This window comes from Aspergillus vadensis (genome assembly GCF_003184925.1).
Source record: "Aspergillus vadensis CBS 113365 unplaced genomic scaffold BO88scaffold_2, whole genome shotgun sequence".
NCBI classification, from domain to species: Eukaryota; Fungi; Ascomycota; class Eurotiomycetes; order Eurotiales; family Aspergillaceae; genus Aspergillus; species Aspergillus vadensis.
The window spans coordinates 1,270,789-1,286,323 of record NW_020292040.1 but is presented as its reverse complement, the minus strand read 5'-3'; the positions used below and the strand labels follow the sequence as shown (position 1 = coordinate 1,286,323).

The following is a 15,535-nucleotide window of genomic DNA, read 5'->3' as shown; positions in this document are numbered from 1 at the left end:
CCGAATATTTTTGCCTGCCTGGCACCATCAGCAGGACACTAATACCATCGAGAGTCTTGATTATAATATCTTGCCATGGTGAGAATTGTGGGTTTACTGGTGGTGATATGTGGTGATAAACCCATATGATGAACGATTCTCGGGGAGAAGATTCGATTCGAACCGAACCGAACCGAACCCACAATTTCTTTTGCCTTTTTTTTCCTCAATCTCACCTCTCTCTGATGACTGCCGATCGTCCCTGCACTAAGCATAACGAACCATTTATTCATCCAGAATGGGCAGGGATGATCAGTCCTCAATAGGGTATATTTCAGCTGTCTCAATTTCCCATTCCGGTAGTTGACGAGATCTATCTAATTCTAATTATGGGATTTTCCCCTTGTTGAAGAATGATCCACTCTGTGATCGATCTGGTGTCGATGCCGGAGTTTCATCGGAATTTGACTTTTTTCTAAATCGTGTGGCTGAGATAGTGTTTGGTTGACGGGTGGAGATGTTTGAATTCCACACTTAGTTCTTCATGTTCATTTATTATACTCTTTCTCTGAAGGCAAAAGAAATAGTAGAAGATATTCAGAAATTTGCAAGTATCACATCTCCCTCAGTCTATCCAGCAAGAACCGGAACGTAATGTTTTTAATCCCAGTGGAAACTTCCAGTCTTTCCAAGTGTTGATACACCTTAGCCTCTAAACCATTCAGTGTCTCTTCGGTGACCTGCAGAATCTTCTGATCACGCATTTCATCCAAGATCAGTTGCTTCAGATCAGCTGGCAGCTTGTTATTTCTCGCTCGTTCTTGCTGGATATTCTCGATCAGGGCCGCATTCGGCGACTGTGTCAGAAGGAGGATCAATGGAAGCGACAATTTGCCTTCGTCAAGATCCTGCGCAAACCCCTTTTGCTCTTGATACTATAGTTCCAATTATATGTTGTTAGACGCATGCATTCTTCGATTTGCGTGTTGAATAGTTACCTTGGTTGATGCCAGGTTGATATAGTCATCTCGAGCTTGGAAATATTGGCCCAGAGCGATCATGAGATCGTTCAACTCGGTTTGCTTAATGGTTCTGCTATTTCGTTAGTACCACCATGTCTGCAGGGGGGCTTATTCCTCCACCTACCCAGCTGGAAACGACACTTGAATATAGAAAAGATTGCTCGCAAGACAAAACAGTGCGCCGGTTTCTGGGAATTCTGTATCAGTATCGACTCGAGATGTGTCTATAACTGAAACTCACTCAGCCTGTTCATTCCCAGGTATTCTGCAATCGAAGGACGATATCCAGAGCGTGTCCAGTAGAGGTCCATCGCTTGTCCAACATGAAGGTTGCGCAGCTCATCTACCTCAATCAGCTACATATAATCATCATCATTCTGGATGGTGTCTAACCAAAGAATACGTGTGAGCTGCCTGGCTTCATTAGTGAGATAACCTTCTCAAACGCTCGAGTAAGTGCATGGGTTGCAGCATTGATGGTTTGTGGTACCCCAAAGACGCGATAGGCAGCTGGCCGACCGCGTCTGAGCTCGGAGCTATCCTGGATGTCATCAAGCAGAAGCGACGACTCGTGCAAATGTCCGGTCAAGTCTTCTACCTGCGCTGCTGCCGATTCAGGTGCGTTAAACTATAGATTCAACGCTTGGATGATGGTGCCTCGAAGATAATCAATCGGCTGATGGAGTCCCTGTTCGGGAAGTGTCAGCTTCCCTGCTTGTTCGCGACAGCAACCTAAAGGCCACCGATGTGGCAGCCAACCTTGTAGTATGGGCTATCCAGCATTGTCTGCAGGTCCTCAGTGGAATCCAGGATCCGACTAGACTTGCCTCCCAACTGGCTGTTCAAAGAAGTAGCGCATGTTGCTGTGGCTTCATCGTAATCGAATAACTTAGCAGGCGGCAATTGTACTTGCTTTTACGAACAGGAAGGGTAGTTGCACATACATGAGCAACTTCCTCCCTGTCAACGAGCTCAAAATGAATAAATGAAATATCGACTGGTGACATTGTCTGAAGTATAACAGTCTGTTTGGGGAACGAACTAATTGATGTGTGAGAAGATGAGCAACTGTTTCCATGACACCAGGCCCTCTAGGACGGTGCACTGCGTATATACCCTATGAGCTGGCAATCCAGGAGCATAACGTGTACTTTCTCTCAAAACACACCGTCCAAGATACTCCGAATTCCACCACAGTACATATGCGGCGGCTATTCTTCCCCTAAATATCAGGGGATCGAAGGATTCTCAAGAGAAAGCTTCCCAAATATGGAAACGAGCATCGGCTATTGTCAGCCAATATACGTCCAGAACGGTAGGAAACGTGGCTATTGACAGTAATAGTCTCCCATGAGGTTGCCTACTAGCAGCCACCATCCCTTCTTTGGTCCCTGGATGGTCATTGCACGAGTCCAAGTGTCTGTGCATGCCACTTTGCGGACGCAGTAGTCACTAGTCTGATATTTCAGACTGGTGGAAAAGCAAACAAAATCAATGTTAAACTTAGGCTTCAACTCAGACACAAAAAGTAAGCATGAGAACTGAAGAAGAAATATACTCATCTGAAGATTACGGACAAACGTCAGAGGCCCCCTTTGCATAAGAATGGCTACACTATGATCTAATTCGAGACATGGTTCTTGGAGGCCTGTGAAAGAGTATATTCAGTCCAGGGTTATGGTCATTGGATCAATCGGAACCCAACATTGACTTTGCCTTGATGCCTTCAAGCTTTCATCTCCTGTTAAGTTCCCTGGTACATGCACCTGATTATCAAATAGTCAGTCAGCGAGGGACTCACCGGGCAGAGTGCATTGTAAAAGGAAATATATATATATATATATTCTCACCAAAATAACGCTCAGACTTAAACAATCCGTCTATAGTGAAAGACTAAGTTGCGAGCTGAAGTAGCTGGCGAATCCAATTACATATTCAGATGACTGGATGGTGGTGGCTTTACGGGATATCTTTTCTGTTGGGAGAGATAGTTCTCCGTCGCCTGACTCACTAGATGTGATATATTATTTTTGGTCTAGCGGTTAGTGTTTTGATATTTTCTATTCAGTTCACATCATTGATACCGATGTACTCATTGTATGCGATGATCGTTTCGGAATTCGTTTCTGAATGATGTCAACCCACTAGTAATCTTTTCTAATGCAATGTGGTGAGGATTATTCCCCAAGACAAGTGCAGGAGGTCTGTCATCATCCTCTTCCCTCGGGGGTTTCAACGCTGGTACTTGAGGTATTATCCTAGGGTATTGATGTCCAGACAAGCTGTGCGATAAGTGCAGAGCCCTGCCAATGTCTACAAAGAATCCCCAGGGAATACCTCTCAGCAGGATTCCATTGTGACTCATTAAATTTACTCGGAAGTGTTTCTTTCTCGTCCTTCACACAAACACCTGTCTTCGTTACAGCAGCCTTGATTCTTTGACTAGTCTCAGGACGGATAATGAAAGTATGTATTTCGAATGTACTAGTATATAGATCCTCAATATAATGATGGGTTGGTGTTGTACGAGATAGTGGAGGATCAAGTGATGCCTGGCTACAGTGAATGTCTCAACAATTTAAATATATATGTAATTGTAGAAACATGCCCCCAGTTATTCAGTATTCTTTTTCTCTCCGATGTCAACTACGACTGTCATCTCCACTTCGACCAAACAATCGACTATTCCCTAACAGTACTAAGTAGTTACTCACATGAATAAATGTCTGCCTACCACCAAAACACATGACATCACACCAACCCGTCCCCTTCCACCTTCCAAAATCTAAAAATACCCCAAGGCTGTGTGCCCACTAAACCCAACATAGTAAAGCGTATGAAAAGGACCCCTGAACCCCCGCCACAACCGGGCGGTGCCGCATATATTCAACAACCACAACAGCCTTATATGCTTGCTTGATTACCACTCAACAGACAATTAACTGTCAATCAATATCATTACTGTCAATACCCCATCTCCTTCCTCCCCTCTCATCCTCATATTCCATATTCAATACTCTCATATCCCATAATGTCCACCTACACCGTCGCCAGCGGCGACTCACTATGGAAAATCTCCCAAGACCACGGCGTCACCCTCGACGCCCTCAGAGCAGCCAACCCGCAGATCACCAACCCCGATCTTATCTATCCGGGGCAACAGCTGAATATCCCGGGGTCTGATCAGCCTCAGCCTCCTCCTCCGGAGAATCGTGGTATGTCGGAAGCAGCACCTGGTCAGATGTATCCTCCTTCTGATCCTCCTATCCACCTTGCTGTCTGTCCTCCGGGGCCGCCGGTTGTTCCAAGCGCTGCTGCTGGAGGAGCACCGCCCGCGGTTCCCCCACGTCCTCCGATGGCCCGACCGCCGCCTCCGTGGATTAATGTCGGGAGACCGGGGTATAAGACTGTCGGGTATTTTACTAATTGGGTAAATTATACACCACTTTCCCTTATTACTATATTTCTCTGGGTATCAGTCAGTGTAATGATATGAAACTGATGGATTGTGGCAGGGCGTCTACGGCCGCAATTATCAACCTCAGGATATTCCTGCGGAGTATATCACCCATATTCTCTGTATGTGCCGATTGTACTGAGTCTCTTTCCAGCCTATTCTTGTTCTAACTTCAATAGACTCCTTCGCCAACATCCGCCCGACTGGTGAAGTGTACGTCCTTTCCCCAGACCTTCAAACCAATCTCCTAATTAACATTTGTAACTGTAGCTTCCTAACCGACACCTACTCCGACCTCGAAAAGCACTACCCCAACGACAGCTGGTCCGAGCCCGGCACCAACGCCTACGGCTGCATCAAGCAACTCTACCTCCTGAAACAACAACACCGCCACCTCAAAACCCTCCTCTCCATCGGCGGCTGGACCTACAGTCCCAACTTCGCCGCGCCAGCATCCACCCCGCGCGGGCGCGAAACCTTCGCCCGCAGCGCCGTGCACCTCCTCGCGGACCTGGGCTTCGATGGCATCGACATTGACTGGGAGTATCCAGCTGATGCATCGCAAGCGAAAGACTTTGTTATCCTACTAAAGGATGTGAGGCGCGTGCTGGACGAGTACTCCGCTACCCACCTCGGAGGGAAAAGGCTGTTATTGACGATCGCGGCGCCATGTGGGCCGGATAATATCCGGAAACTGCGGATCGGCGATATGGACCCGTACTTGGATTTCTGGAATCTGATGTGCTATGATTTCAGTGGGAGCTGGGATAAGAACTCCGGACATATGGCGAATGTCTTCCATTCGGGGAGGGGAGAGATTACCCCGTTTTGTGCGGATGGGGCGGTGACGATGTATTTGAACGGTGGGGTGAGGGATCCAAGGAAGATTATCTTTGGGTTGCCGTTGTATGGGAGGGCTTTTGAGGGGACGGATGGGCCTGGGGGTGGGTTTCAGGGAGTGGGGGAGGGAAGTTGGGAGAATGGGGTGTGGGATTACAAGGATTTGCCGTTGAAGGGGAGTCGGGAGGTGGTGGATCCCAGGTTGATGGCTAGTTGGTGTCATGACCCGGTGAATAGGAAGATGGTTAGTTATGATACGCCGGAGGTGGCGGCTATGAAGACGGATTATGTTGCTAACAGGCATTTGGGAGGGGCTATGTGGTGGGAGTTGAGTGGGGATCATCATGTCTCGCATGAGAGGAGCTTGGTCAGGGGGACTGCGGAGAGATTGGGCAGGCTGGGTGGGTTGGATGGTACGGAGAATACGTTGTATTATCCGCTGAGTCGGTTTGAGAATTTGAGGAGGGGGTGTGTTTGATTCAGTCTATTTATATTGTGTTAACGGTCTGGTATATGGGTATCATTAGCAAGTCTTCTGTGGTTGACTCTTCAGTATCCTAGAAAAGTGCTGCCAGATCGTCTCTCCGTCTAATGCACATGTGAATGCTATCAGCCCGTCGGGTCGGATCACCACTAGCATTGCTTTTCGTGGGTCGAGTTTGTAGGCGTAGTGTGCTATTCCCCTCGCGTCAAAGTAGGTATCACCGAATCCTGTCATCCCGAGCACCTCGTACGGCGAGCAGCCGGCTGAGCCGCACACTGTTAACCAGGCAATGGCCGGGTGCATTGCAAGCTCCGGGTGGCTATCCAAGTGCTCCCGAAGAGGAACTAATTCCAATTTCGATGTCTTGATATCACCGCCTGTAAAGACTATCGCATGAAACTGGCACCGGTTCCGCAAAACTTGGTGCATCCGCACAGACTGGAATGTCCCTGGCGTGGTCAACTCGGTATCCGGAGCCCGGGTCCCTGGTTGAACCCCCACAGCCGCCTCAGTAGCTGAGTCCCAGGGTTGGTTAATTACGTTGGCCTCGTAGGATATACCGAGCCCCGTATTGAATGGTGCAGCATTGTTGAAGATTTCTCCGAGGAGAACGTTCGGGTCTGCGTTCGGATCCCCATCGTACCAAGCCGGCCATTTATGTGTCATCAATAGAGAGATATCTTTGTCGTAGTTGAGTAATCTCTGCACTGCAGACTGGCGCTCCGTTGTGTAGGTGTCCAAGACCTCCGGATGAGATAGCCCTTGCACCTCCAAAGCCAGCTTCCAGGCAAGATTCACAGCGTCATGAATACCAGTGTTTAGGCCTTGAGCGGCGCCGCTGCTGTGGGTATGGGCTGCATCGCCGCAGATGAAGACACGATTATTGTGCGTTGCAAAAGTTCGGGCCATGCGCTGGCCGATTTTGTATCTTGACGATTTGTTAGTAGGATGTCTAGTGGCCTGCGGGGGTTGCTTACAATGTCCACCAGTGTACCTCTTTGAACTTTAGACTGAAGGGCCACAAGCACGCAATGGCTTCGTTCACAGCAACCTCCTCGGTTACCCCTTCCGGATATTTAGCTGCTATCTCGGGTGTGTATGCGTAGCCAATGCGGGTAGCGCCGTGGTCAAGAGGGGCCCAGAGAACGTTCCCATGTGTCGTTGTTTCGATGGCCCTGTATGCGGATCAGATCATGTTAAGGTACTCATTCAGAATCTAGCTTACCCATAAGCCCGATTGATGGGCATATTGGTCTCGACTATGCCATCAATGCGAATCCACTGATCTTCTGATGAATCACCATCGAAGGGAATATTGGCATATCTGCGAACAAGACTATGGCCACCATCTGCTCCAACAAGGTATTTACTAGCACTCAGTCAGTGTCATGCTTCTGTTAAATGGCCTTTCATGCAGAAGGCATACCTTTTGGCTGTCATCATACCACCAGGTCCTGAGCAATGCACCGTTACTGGGTATTCACTATCGTCCAGACCGATTTCAAAGCCGACACACTCCATAGAACCATGATAAGACACCTTTTTCTTATCTAGCCTTTCTCTCAATATATCCTCCGTGTACATTTGCCTCAGCACAAGGGCAAAATCAAACACGGTGCCCTGGATATTCTCCATGAAAGTCCATACTTTTCCTGGGAACCTACCCAGTCTGGTTAGTCGTAGTATTGAAAGAAGATCGAGAGGTATACTTGCTGTCTCACTCCATCTTTGTACGTCACACTACTCCTGCAAGCAAACCCCTGTTGAAGCATGGGATGGACCAAGTCCAATTGATCAAGGAGCTCCAACGTCCGCGGAAACAGTGTAATGGCACGGCCGTAGCGGCCCTCCGGAGTATTTTTATCTTGCTTTTCCACAAGGCAGACTGAAAGGTCGAAGCGGGTGAGTTGGTAGGCGAGGAGAAGGCCAACGGGGCCGCCGCCGATGATGGTTATATCGTAGGTCTCAGGGGATGGCATTTTGCTGCTAGATAGTGCAATTGGTGTAAGAAGTCTGACAGGGCTCTGAGATGGTTGGTACCATGTTGCTTGGTACGGAGTCAACTGCTGGTGGCATTTTAGACGATCGACGCTTCGTGAGGGGTAAGATAGGATAAGAGTCCGGGGAGGGGTTGATAACAGGAGCATGACTAAGGGCGCCAGGGGTCTGTACCGCGGGTCATCAGCGACTTAATCCGATTTACTCTTTGTATGTTAGATTTTGGCTCGGTAACTGATCAGTGGCGCAAGAGCTTTCCGATGCAGTTCTAAACAAACGGGTATGCTTTGCTCAGTCTTTTAAAAAGGCTTCCCAGTCAGCCAAGGCCTTAACAAGCAATGGGATGAGTAAGCCCTGCTTGAACATCACAGTCGAAAGCCATCATTGAGCTTTCTAATGCCATCTTATAGGTCAACAGATTACGCTCAATAGAACACCGTCTTAGAACTCGATGACATTCGTGCTGTCAGCTCCATCTTTGTGCGCCTGAACGAGCCAGTGCTCAAATCAAAAGCCAGTCACGGCCCAAGTGACCAATTGAGAATATCCAGTGTGAAGGTTCTGTACCGTCGCATCGCTGCCAGCGGTCTTCTATAATCTTGGAAGCATTAATCACATTCACGCACTTGGTCTGCTCCCAGAAACTTTCCATATAAGTTCGCACGGAGTCTCTTTGTTCCTGTCGTTGACATTCAAGACCAGCGATTATTATGGGCCAGAGGATGCATTTATACAAGGACTCGTCGTTCTGCAAGCTTTCGATCGTGGCAAGCAACTCCTGGAGCAGGTCCTCTAGTGGTAAACACTCCTTAGTGAGAGCGGCAAGGACGCGTTTTCCATATATTAGAGCTCCTATCTTGTATGATTGCGCCAATGTGCAAAGAGAGCTTGTATCTCTTGGAGGGGTGGTGCCCAGATATGGTAGCGACGAAGCCCATACAGAACAGTCGAATTGCTGGATGAAGTCTACCATCGATATAGTATCCTCAATGAAGTAGCTCCAGGTGGAGTCATCGTGGCATTCGGAGCTGGCAATTGTGTCTCTTCGCGCAGAGAGATACCGTATCGCATCCAGTAGGTATTCGGGACATCCAAGGAATGACTGCTCGACGGTCTCTTGAAATTGTGGGCCCCCAAGCAAATCATACTGTGATAATAACTTTGGGCGTACAAAGGTTCCACCCAAGGTTTCGATGCTGGATTAAAATAATCGTCAGTCACATAATTCAACACCCAGGGTGCTCCTTGCTTACGAGTAAATCTGACTAGCCAGAAAATTACGCAGATCCTCTATAGTTTGCCCGGAATCATGTCTGGAAACAGCTTGCGAGTCAGGTGTACTGGGCTCCAATAACCTCTTGGCACCTTCTAAATGAACATTCCATCGATCACTTCCAGACTCCAGAAGATCGAGAAATACTAGGAGGAATATGCTGGCCACTGTCTCATCCTTGTTCCGTGATTTCGCATCACCCAGGGCCTGTGCAATCCCTTGTATGGCTTGATATTTGAAGCGAAGCGCGTCAGAATTTGCAATCATTTGATCGGATGATGCATTGACGGTGAGATCACGGAACGAGCAGTGTCGATTTACCCTGTGTCGCGCTGCAAGAGCCAGCACGGACTTGAGGAGAGTGCGGTCAATCAGCGCAAGTGACATCAAGGCCCTTAGAGGATTCCTATCGCTGTCGTAAACGATGAAGAGCCCACATATGCTTTCATTATCTGATACAGCGTTAGACAGGTCCGTACACAGCCCAACGAGATAACTAACAATAATCCAAGTAGTACCTGGAAACTGCGTCCAGGTCAGAAATGGCAAAATCGCCTATAGTCGGTGGTATGCTGATTACAGGTTCCGATGGGGTGACTAATCCGATATGAGCGATTTATTGAATACTCAATAGTGTGTGCAGCAGCTATACTTACCCTGACTTTCGGGAGACCGCACAACGGAAAGAGCAGACTCACTCGCCGATGCAAGACTGTCATCACTCGAGTCTGACTCTTTTCGGGATTTTGCTTTTTTGGCTGGACTAGCTGATTTAGTTGCCAGTGATACGCCCCGCAGCTTCCCCCGTATCGCTAGGCCTTCAACCCATCTCAGAGGTCTAGAAGCAAAGCATTGGTAGCCACTTGTCGCGCACTTTACGCAAGGAGATTGAGACTGGTCGCAGCGAATGCGCCGGCGCCGACATGTGTAGCACGGCTCCTCCATTCTCGTTGGACGTACAGTCTATAGTAGGCTGCGTAGCGACGCTGTCTTTACTGCGTGGCGAGATCCCCTCATCGAATGCCAATCCAGCAATTTTGATGCCCAACGCTCAGAGAGGCCGTGATCTGCAATGGACATAAAATCTGAGACATGTAGAGTCTGTAGACAATAAAGTTCGTTGATGGTGTCTGATAGGACAGAGCGGGGAAGAAAGATGGAGGAAGATGCAGCGAGGCCGGGAGTAACTCTGTGGGGAGATTCAAGGTCTGGCCGCCAAACTATTTCCGCCACCCAATCAAAGCTCGATCCGCGCCCCCTGAACTGACCGGTCAACCAAAATTTACGGCATGACATATACTCTTCTCATTCCTACCTTGCATTCTACATTTTTCATGTCGCTCTATGCGCGATAAGCAAGATGTGAGCCAGTATATAGTTCTGCGTAAGCCCCTCCGTTGTTCTAGCCCGATGTTGGTTAATCACCCTTCTCTCCCTTCTACACCCATACTAGTACAGTAGGCTAAATATCTCGCCAAGACACATACTAATCCAACACAATGGCACCAGTTGACGAGAAACCAGTCTCTCTCTGCAAGTCCGAGACTCACGATACTCTGGAGGTTTCCTTGCTCAAATTCATCTACTCTCACCCCTCCCTGCCCCAGATTCGCGGCAATCCGTCCGCCCTACTCGCTCTTATCGACGAGTTTGCTGCAAAGCAAGCCTTCTTTATCAGCCTTGGCCCAGACAAAGCCAAGAAGCTTTCGACGCTTTTCGCAGACGAGAAGCCAAAGGTTGTCGTTGAGCTCGGCACCTATGTCGGCTACTCCGCAATCATGTTCGCAGACGCCATGCGGCAAGCCGCTGGTGGATCCTCGACAGGCCTCCGCTTGTGGAGTCTGGAAGCTGATCCCCTCATTGCTTCTATCGCCATGAACTTTATCGAACTGGCGGGTCTTAGCGATATTGCCAAAGTGGTTGTCGGTCCGGCGGACGAGTCGCTCAAGCGCTTAAGTGCGGAAGGGAAGCTACCTAGTGTCGATCTCATGTTTATTGATCATATCAAGGATCTATATGTACCTGATCTAGAGCTGTCGGAACGGCTTGGGTTCCTTCACCCTGGCTCTTTGGTACTCGCCGATAATGTGGTGCATCCTGGTGCGCCGGCTTACCGGGAGTTTGTCCGTGGGAGCTCGAAGTATGAGAGCTGGGGGTTGAAATGTCTTCTATTCCCAGAAGATATAGTTGTAAGTGTTTCCCTGTCGTATTGCATGTTTATATGCGCTAATCATGTTTGTGCTTCAGGATGAGATTGAAATCAGCAGAGTGAAATAAGATTTGTCTGCTCAAGCATGACATCTAGGACACGAGGTTATGACAGGATACACATGATAACTTCCACCATCTCAAATGTGCTAGACATGTGCGGTTATATAGTAATTTTGACTAAGATAGTGCCAATCTTCAGCACTACATGCATGGCGCCCCACATAATCAGATACTATCTAATCTCTGCTCATTAATTCGTACACACATTCTATACTCCTACTTCTGCGCATCCTTCATCTCCCCCCTCTCCCTCACCATCTGCGCAACCCCCTTCCCAACATCCGTCTCCAACGCCTCAAACCCACTAACCACCCCCTCGCGATCCCCCTTCCCCATCTCCTGACTCATCTTAAACTTCCCCTGCAATCGCTCAATTCTAATCTCAATGCCAATAATATTCTTCTTAAGAATCTCCACATACGGCACCGGCGCATCCGAGACGCTCCACGGTGCCGGCCGCCCCTCCGTGCCCGTATACCCCATAATAGACCCCTCACTCTGTTTTGTCAAATCTTCCACGGCTTTCTGTAAGAACGTCCCCGTCTCCTCAGACTTCGAGTCACAGTAAACCCGGATCTTGCCGTACGCTTGCGCAGCGGCATAGTTCCACGTCGGGACGACTTTCCCTGTGGCGGGTTTCGTCTCCGTGTAGAACTTGGGTGTGACGTAGTGGTGGTGTTCGGAGGTGAAGAGGACGAGGACTTCGTCTTCCAGTTCGAGAGAGTTGGGGTTGTTGCCGGGTTGTTGCTGCTGCGCTGCTAGTGCTTCCATTAGGGCCTTGGCTTGGGGGTTTTGCTTGGCCATGTGGCCGCGGAGGGTGCCATTGGGGATTGTTTCGTCTGATGAGTCCTCTGTTGAGGGTACATCGAGGATAAAGGGGATGTGGCTTGATTGGAGGAGAGGGTAGAGAGGGGATTTGATTGCTGTTGTAAGGATGCCGAGGGGGTTTTGGCGGATGAGTTGGTGGAGGGCTGGGATGTGGGATTCGGCGTGGATGGCGCGGAGATACATTGTGGGCGTGAAGTGCGATCCTGTTTGATGATTTAAGTATGGGTGTATTTTGGAAAGACTTCAGTTGTAGTAGAGAGGGCAAGCATTCTTATATTACTATCCAGTATTCCGCGAGTTTAGTAGTAGGTATCGGCCGACGAGTCATACTTTTGTCTGTGTCATCGCATCGGACAGTATGCTGATTGGACAATATCGCCGAGGAATAAATTCACGTAGTGCTAGTTCTATTTAGTAAGTAGCACAACTGGCGGGTGGGTTGAATCTATAGAGCTGTACTAGGTGTAGACCCTCTTGGCTTCTACGGAAAACATCATGACTATCTCCTCGGAATTTAGAACTCGAGTTGCTGATGAGCAATCTGGAGGATATGATTCCGTGCCTGAGCATTGCGGCACATGGTCAGTAGCCACCAAGTGACGGATCAAGAAACCTTATAATCAGATTTTGATGTCCGTTCCCACACGTGCAATTCGTTTCAAAGCCATTTGGGCGAAATCTCTAACATTGGATTCTAGAATGTATGTGGAAAATGTCTGTGACAGTGCAACTCAGGCCAGTTCGGGATGGTGGCGGGGCCACCTCTCCCGAACCAATGATAGAGAATTTTTCTCTCCAAATCTTTGCCCGTTTAGGAACTTGAAGGGAGTGGGGCGGGGTCTCCGCCAGAGAAAGATGAAGTATAGAGAAGAACCTAAAGGCAATCGACTCACTCTATGTGTATATAAGGGAGTCATTTTCACGACTTCGAGTCATTATTTGTTGAATTTATCCTCAGTTTAACTTACTGTCAGACTTGGCTTTTTGAAAAATATATTCAGCAGACGAGCAATATGGCTCCTTCTAACCTTCACCATCCCTCGACTCGAGCACTACATGCAGACGACCACCTTAACCGGGTGACAGATGTCGCACCCCCAATCCATCTGTCTACGACTTTCAGATTCCCCGACAACCCGGATGATTTGATCCCGTCCGTTGACCCTGTGGTATGTTTGCCAATCGGCCAATGCGCATTCCCCAATGTAATGATGTCCCCAACAGCTAACAGCCTTATCAGGAAGAATTCGACGGCAAAAACTACATTTACTCCAGAGAGTTCGCCCCCAACGCAACTCGATTCGAAGCTGTCGTTTCGTCACTTCTCAACGGCCGGGTTGTTAGCTACTCGACCGGTCTCGCTGCCCTCCAGGCCGCTCTCGTCCTCTTGAACCCCCGTCGCATCTCGGTCGGTGAAGGCTATCACGGCAGTCATGAGGTCATCTCTGTAATCTCAAGATTGTCCGGGCTGCAGAAGCTACCGCTCGATTGCCCGGCTGATGAGCTAGACAAAGGCGATGTCATCCTCCTGGAAACCCCCGTCAATCCGCTAGGAACTTCGTTCAGTATTGATGAGTTCGCTAAGAAGGCCCATTCCAGAGGTGCTTATCTGGTGGTTGATAGCACCTTTGGCCCTCCTGGTCTTCAGGACCCCTTCCGGTGGGGCGCTGATCTCGTTCTGCATTCGGGATCTAAGTATCTTGGCGGCCATAGTGACCTTCTATGTGGTGTACTCGCTACTCAGCGCAGAGACTGGGAGAAGCAACTACTGGAAGATAGAGTCGCATTGGGCAATGTCATTGGCAATCTGGAGGCATGGCTTGGGCTCCGCAGTCTACGCACCCTCGAGGTTCGTGTCCAACGAGCGAGTCAGGGCTGCGGGAGTCTAGTTGCCTGGCTTAATCAGGCTTTGACTGCCCCTTCCACTGCTGCTGGAAGTGAAGAACAAATAGTCCAGTCAGTCGTTAAGAAAATATACCATACCAGCCTGCAGGAGGAGCCGTGGATCCAAGAGCAGATGCCTAATGGATTCGGCCCTGTCTTCTCAATTGTCCTTCAAAGTGAAAAATTTGCGCAACGACTACCCAGCAAGTTGGCTTTCTTTCAGCACGCCACGAGTCTGGGCGGTGTTGAGTCTTTGATCGAATGGCGTGCGTTATCGGATTCCCGGGTGGACAGGAAGTTGCTGCGGCTGAGTATCGGGTTGGAGAATTGGGTAGATTTGAAGAATGATTTGCTGGAGGGCTTTAAGGCTGTTTTGCAGGAGTGAAATGCACAAAGGATGAAAAGTATATAGAAACATGTTTGTTGGATACACTAGTCAGTTAATGTAAGCACTATGACGGAAAGTGCAATTGAGGCATTAAACCTAAAAAAACTCAAGAGAAGGCCTTTGCGCTGGTATGGTCACTGTATAAAGGCAAGGGTATAAACCAACGTCGACTTCCCCAGTGATTGGAGCAGCTGCAAAGCTAGTGGTCTCCTGCCTTGGTCTCGGTAATTAGTTAGTCTACTGTTGGTGGGAACATGACGTCGTTGGGTTCTTCTGTCCTCTGCAGAATCGGCATTACGCCGATAGTTTCAATATTTTCGCATGGTCGCAAAATGCATCCAACCTGAGACTAAATGAGACTTCAGGAGTTGATGTATCGAGTACCATGTTCCAGGGGGACCGACAGGGATGAGTCGATGTTTGACTCTCGAATCCGCCAGACCAGGTGAGCAACTGCCCGGATAGGCAAGTCTATCTGGTGACTAAGCCAGACCCTTGTTTGGGGGGGAACATGTAAATTACCGTGTTGTAACGCAGTATACTACTTAACACATCCATCATACCTCATGGGGATGGATACTATGAAAGACAATGTTGGTGATCATCACGAAGATGTCTGGAAAGGGATGGAGGCTCACCGTATAAGTCGACTTCTCTCTGTCAGAAAGCCACCTGGCCCCCTCGCTCACAGCCGTTGTGCCGTCGTATCAAGAGATAGCCGCCGGTAATATGGGGTACACATACATACTTACACTATAGTTAGTTAGTTACTATGCTTAGGTACATTCTGAATGCAGTGTTACCTTCAGCGGCATCAATCAACGCTGCGACAGATAAGTGCTGCGATAGTTTAGTAGTTACTAACCGATCCCGGATTTGCTGGCAATTGGCTTTTCCTGGGATACTACTTGGTTACTTTGTACTCTGTATGTAGCTAAAAACCGAACTCTGCATAAGAGCGAAGACTAAACTCTTCATGGAGTTAGTTCTGCAATGGATGGAGCACCGCAAACAGGGCGGACAGACTCAAAGCGGGCCACTTTCTGGCCGGTCCAGGCTCTTTTTCTCTTTTCCCTGGCATCCAAATTTAGCAACTTTTAGGAACCGTCAA

At 48.8% G+C, this 15,535-nt stretch overlaps 7 protein-coding genes across 7 annotated transcripts; 3 read left to right on the top strand and 4 right to left on the bottom strand.

The window, feature by feature from the left end:
* Positions 1–432: 432 nt before the first annotated feature.
* On the bottom strand, positions 433–2,008 carry BO88DRAFT_468192 (terpenoid synthase; the record flags this gene model as incomplete). Its single annotated transcript, XM_025711549.1, has 7 exons — positions 433–914; positions 978–1,071; positions 1,126–1,198; positions 1,243–1,357; positions 1,405–1,629; positions 1,761–1,913; positions 1,946–2,008. The coding sequence occupies 7 exons, from the start codon at positions 2,006–2,008 to the stop codon at positions 594–596; spliced, it is 1,044 nt and encodes a 347-aa protein (XP_025567408.1). The 3' UTR covers positions 433–593.
* Positions 2,009–4,356: 2,348 nt separating this feature from the next.
* BO88DRAFT_331460 (glycoside hydrolase family 18 protein) lies at positions 4,357–5,776 on the top strand (the record flags this gene model as incomplete). Its single annotated transcript, XM_025702679.1, has 4 exons — positions 4,357–4,431; positions 4,517–4,580; positions 4,638–4,671; positions 4,729–5,776. The coding sequence occupies 4 exons, from the start codon at positions 4,357–4,359 to the stop codon at positions 5,774–5,776; spliced, it is 1,221 nt and encodes a 406-aa protein (XP_025567407.1).
* On the bottom strand, positions 5,407–7,761 carry BO88DRAFT_440816 (2,4-dichlorophenol 6-monooxygenase; the record flags this gene model as incomplete). Its single annotated transcript, XM_025709829.1, has 5 exons — positions 5,407–6,710; positions 6,760–6,957; positions 7,008–7,151; positions 7,209–7,442; positions 7,496–7,761. The coding sequence occupies 5 exons, from the start codon at positions 7,759–7,761 to the stop codon at positions 5,822–5,824; spliced, it is 1,731 nt and encodes a 576-aa protein (XP_025567406.1). The 3' UTR covers positions 5,407–5,821.
* A 521-nt stretch (positions 7,762–8,282) lies between these two features.
* BO88DRAFT_330467 (Zn(II)2Cys6 transcription factor) lies at positions 8,283–9,998 on the bottom strand (the record flags this gene model as incomplete). Its single annotated transcript, XM_025702639.1, has 4 exons — positions 8,283–8,976; positions 9,034–9,505; positions 9,555–9,650; positions 9,710–9,998. 4 exons carry the CDS (start codon positions 9,996–9,998, stop codon positions 8,283–8,285), a joined length of 1,551 nt encoding a protein of 516 aa, XP_025567405.1.
* A 382-nt stretch (positions 9,999–10,380) lies between these two features.
* On the top strand, positions 10,381–11,500 carry BO88DRAFT_401222 (O-methyltransferase; the record flags this gene model as incomplete). Its single annotated transcript, XM_025705785.1, has 2 exons — positions 10,381–11,242; positions 11,301–11,500. Coding segments are annotated over exons 1-2 (715 nt in total), but the record flags the coding sequence as incomplete, so codon positions are not given.
* BO88DRAFT_401221 (FMN-binding negative transcriptional regulator) lies at positions 11,331–12,270 on the bottom strand. The gene has a single exon (XM_025705784.1). The coding sequence runs from the start codon at positions 12,126–12,128 to the stop codon at positions 11,541–11,543; it is 588 nt and encodes a 195-aa protein (XP_025567403.1). The 5' UTR covers positions 12,129–12,270; the 3' UTR covers positions 11,331–11,540.
* An 834-nt stretch (positions 12,271–13,104) lies between these two features.
* On the top strand, positions 13,105–14,511 carry BO88DRAFT_401220 (putative transsulfuration enzyme family protein). Its single transcript, XM_025705783.1, has 2 exons — positions 13,105–13,321; positions 13,393–14,511. The coding sequence occupies exons 1-2, from the start codon at positions 13,166–13,168 to the stop codon at positions 14,419–14,421; spliced, it is 1,185 nt and encodes a 394-aa protein (XP_025567402.1). The 5' UTR covers positions 13,105–13,165; the 3' UTR covers positions 14,422–14,511.
* Positions 14,512–15,535: the final 1,024 nt, after the last annotated feature.